Source organism: Cariama cristata, unplaced genomic scaffold (assembly GCF_000690535.1).
Source record: "Cariama cristata isolate BGI_N322 unplaced genomic scaffold, ASM69053v1 scaffold3457, whole genome shotgun sequence".
NCBI lineage: Eukaryota > Metazoa > Chordata > Aves > Cariamiformes > Cariamidae > Cariama > Cariama cristata.
The window spans coordinates 22,667-26,070 of record NW_009625894.1 but is presented as its reverse complement, the minus strand read 5'-3'; the positions used below and the strand labels follow the sequence as shown (position 1 = coordinate 26,070).

The window sequence follows — 3,404 nt, the reverse complement described above, 5'->3', positions numbered from 1 at the left end:
GTGGGGAAGAAACGTCGCTGCCTCAGACGAAGCAGGGGACCATATGCTGACCCAGAAGACCTGTATGATTTTGTTTTTACTGTTGCTAGAGAGGATAATTCAGGGATACTCAACAAAAACAGCACCACAGATGGAGAAAACACTGAGAACTGGACTAGTTCCTCCCCAGGATCTCCGTGCACTGGCCATGCTGCCTGTAAGAAAAGAGTAGGATCTGCTGGGATCTTTTCTCTGAAAGCCGCTCGCCACTTCCGAAGCGTGTCCACGCTGGAATTGTTCTCCATTCCTTTGACTGGGGAGACTTGTCGGACTCTGAGTAACCTGCTGAGCTCCTGGGTGTCTTTAGAAAACTTGGTTCTGTCTTACAACGGTTAGTGGTGTGAACAGGTTGGTTCCTTCCAGCCTTGGTCTAATGGTCTGACTTACTGCTCAGGTTTACCCTGATTTTATTTTTACTGGAATGGGCATTGTAAGAGCACTGGTACCCAATCTGGAGAGTGGCATCGGTAGAGATGTTTAATGAATGCGAGGACTTGTTTGAGGGAGAGAATGGGGCCCTTCTGCCCCAACAGCCCCCAGCCTTGTGCTTAAATGCCATCTAAAGAGGGCAAAGGGAAGAGCCAGATCTGCATCTCCCATATACACAGTCTAGCTTAAGAACATGGGGATAAAGCAGTCTGTGAGTTTAGCCTTTGACTTAGGAGGCTTGGCCATAGGTGCAGCTCAAGCTGCGTGTGCCTTGGTGTCTGTACAGGCATAGCTAACACCTCTCTGTACAAATGCTGTTCCAGGGCTGGGTGCTAACATCTTCTGTATCCTCTCTGGGCTCCGGGCCCTCTCCCGCCACTCGGACTGCCATCTCCGCGTGGTGCGTGTGAGCGACGTCTTCTCCCACATGCCTTGCATGGAGCTTGTTCGCTGCGTCCTGAGAGCCTTTCCCCAGCTCCACACGCTCTCGGTCAGCTTCGACCTCAAAAACCAGCTGGAGGGGAACAGGCCAGAGGGGAGTCCAAGCTGCAGTGAGGTAGAAATCCCAGGTAGGATTCATCATTGTGAGTGATGACCAGGATGTGGCAGGGAGATAGAGCTGTAAAAGCTTGGCACGGAGATTTGAACTCTACACTGTCACAGCGATGTGTAATTAAGCAATTACAGACTCACTTTTCTGATTTAGATGGTGTTGCAGTTTTTCATTTCCAGTCTGTGATGTGCTCTGTGGAGTCTGAGTCTTGGACAAAGCATTTTATTGCTGTATGCCAACCTGCTGTAACATCAGCTTTGTACAGGGCCAGTCATAACCTGCTAACAGTGACTGTCCCCGCAGCCAATAGGGATTGTATCCTAACCAGATCTGTAAATTGGTTGGGAGCTTCTGCTCTGTCCATCCTATTGACCATGAGACTCTAAGCCTTAGATGCTTAAGCAGAGGGAAAGCATCTCTTGATCATCACAACACCACAGGTGATGCCAAAGCACTGCCCAAGCCTCTGGATTACAGTCTGGGAGCTATAGCAGTGTGTTCACAGCTCACAGGTCTCTCATCACCCTTGTTAGCCCTTGAATGACCAGAAAAGCAGTAAGCAAAGCCTGAGCAAGTATGGAGCGTGGTCAGTGAAGAGCTGCGCTCTGGGAAGACACTGACTGGTTTGTGCATAAAGGGTGACTTTTTCCTCAAGCATTGTTTCACTGCCAAAACACAGTAGAAATTGGTGGCCCTGTGGTCTGGCAGGAGTCCTGAAATGAGCCTTAAGTGATTTACATTACCATAGGTCTGACTTGCCACAGAGCTCTGTGGGGCAGGGTGTGTCGCATAAGCACTTTCTACCAACCTAAATGATGGTTGTGTCGGACATACAGACTTCTTGCTGTAGGACCTAGCTATGTTGAAGATGGGCACTCCAGATCAAGCTCTTTCATTGTTGTTTGTTTTTTTCCCCTTAGAGAGCTGCCTGGAGCAGCTGGAGATCAGATTCCCCAGGGAACCTCTGCACACTGCCAGTGCTCAAGGCGTCCAAGTCCCTGCAGCAGTTGTCCCTTGACAGTGCCACGCTGCCCTGTTCTCAGGAGCTTGGGCTCCTTTTGGAGGCACTCAAAGGTACTCTGCTAACCTGTAGATAGCATCACTGTGACACACAGAGTAGCTTCCTCGCTGTGATCTTCCATCCTTTAGCATGAAACCAGCTTAGGTGAGTCCATTTCTTCAGCGTGGGCATCTTGAAGTCTCCTGAGAAAAGGAGATGGGTGTCAGCCATCCCACTTCCTGTGCTGAGCATGTAAATGATCCTGCACAGCAGCACGGTTCTTTTTTAATTACCCACAATCCAGCACAAATTATCCACAGTCCAACTCAGTTTCTGGGCATTAGTTGGTAGTTGGGTCAGGGTCTTTTTGTCCCAAGGATGTACAGTACTTTACCTGAGAATTTCTTTTGCTTTTAGAGTGTAATCCAAATTTGAAGAAACTGAGCTTTCATGATGTGAACCTGGCTGAGCACCAGAAAGAAGTTCTGCTTTTGCTTCAGGATCCTGTCCTGCAAGGTACAGCAAACTCCTGGGTGCTGTTGCTTGGAAGGATGCTGCAGGTGGCTGCTTTTGGCTGGCTGACATTTAAGAGGTGATCTTCAGATGTGTAAGGTTTATCTCAATGTCACTGTCACTGGAGCAGATCTGTAGTTGTTGGCAGAGTGGGAACATGTCTGGTTCTTTGCGCCAGCAGGGCAGTGAGAGGAGCAGCTGCAAAGCTGGCATACACTGCGGAGAAGAGTGCATAGTCTTGGCTATAAAACAAAGATTTTTAACCTGCAGAGCACATCAGGCCTTTAACTGGGTCAGCTGGCAAAGCCACTTCCCTGGGTGTGATTCCTGCTCTCTTCCTGTGACAGAGTGGCGGTGCTGTTGTATGCAATCCACTGCTGGGGAAGCTTTGTTCTTGCATACGGATTAGGGGCTGGAGCTGTCTGCAGGATGTAATTATGGAATAATGAAGCGTGCAGGGAGTACTAACGTGTACTGTCAATCCATTTCTTCCATAGAAATCACGTTTTCCTTCTGCCGGCTCTTTGAAAGCTCTACTACTGAGTTTTTGTCAGAAATAATCAACACAGTGAAAAGAAATTCATCTTTGAAGAGCCTCAAACTGCCTGGGAATCGCCTTGGTGCGTACTCTGAATGTTGCTCTGGGGCCTTGACTTTAGACCAACTCTCTAGGAGATAACTTCAGGATTGAAGTTAAGACCATTGCTAGCTGGTGACCTCAATGCTGAACTTCATACATGCATGAACAGAGTGGATTTAGTTCACAAAATAAGGAGCACTGAGTTCATTTTTTAAAGGTAGAATTTCAGTTGCATTCAGCAATGTACCAAGAGCCCAGGTACTGTGCAGGCATTATGGTTGCTTTTCTCT

General features: G+C 48.2%; 1 protein-coding gene across 1 annotated transcript in view; it reads left to right on the top strand.

Annotated features, from left to right (window-relative positions):
* Positions 1-3: 3 nt before the first annotated feature.
* Positions 4-3,404, top strand: part of LRRC41 (leucine rich repeat containing 41) — a gene marked incomplete at its 5' end in the record, with an annotated part of 5,692 nt that continues 2,291 nt past the window's right edge. The window contains 6 exon segments of the mRNA XM_009703770.1: positions 4-370; positions 792-1,037; positions 1,942-1,993; positions 1,995-2,095; positions 2,439-2,537; positions 3,032-3,154. Coding sequence (XP_009702072.1) covers positions 4-370; positions 792-1,037; positions 1,942-1,993; positions 1,995-2,095; positions 2,439-2,537; positions 3,032-3,154 — 988 coding nt within the window.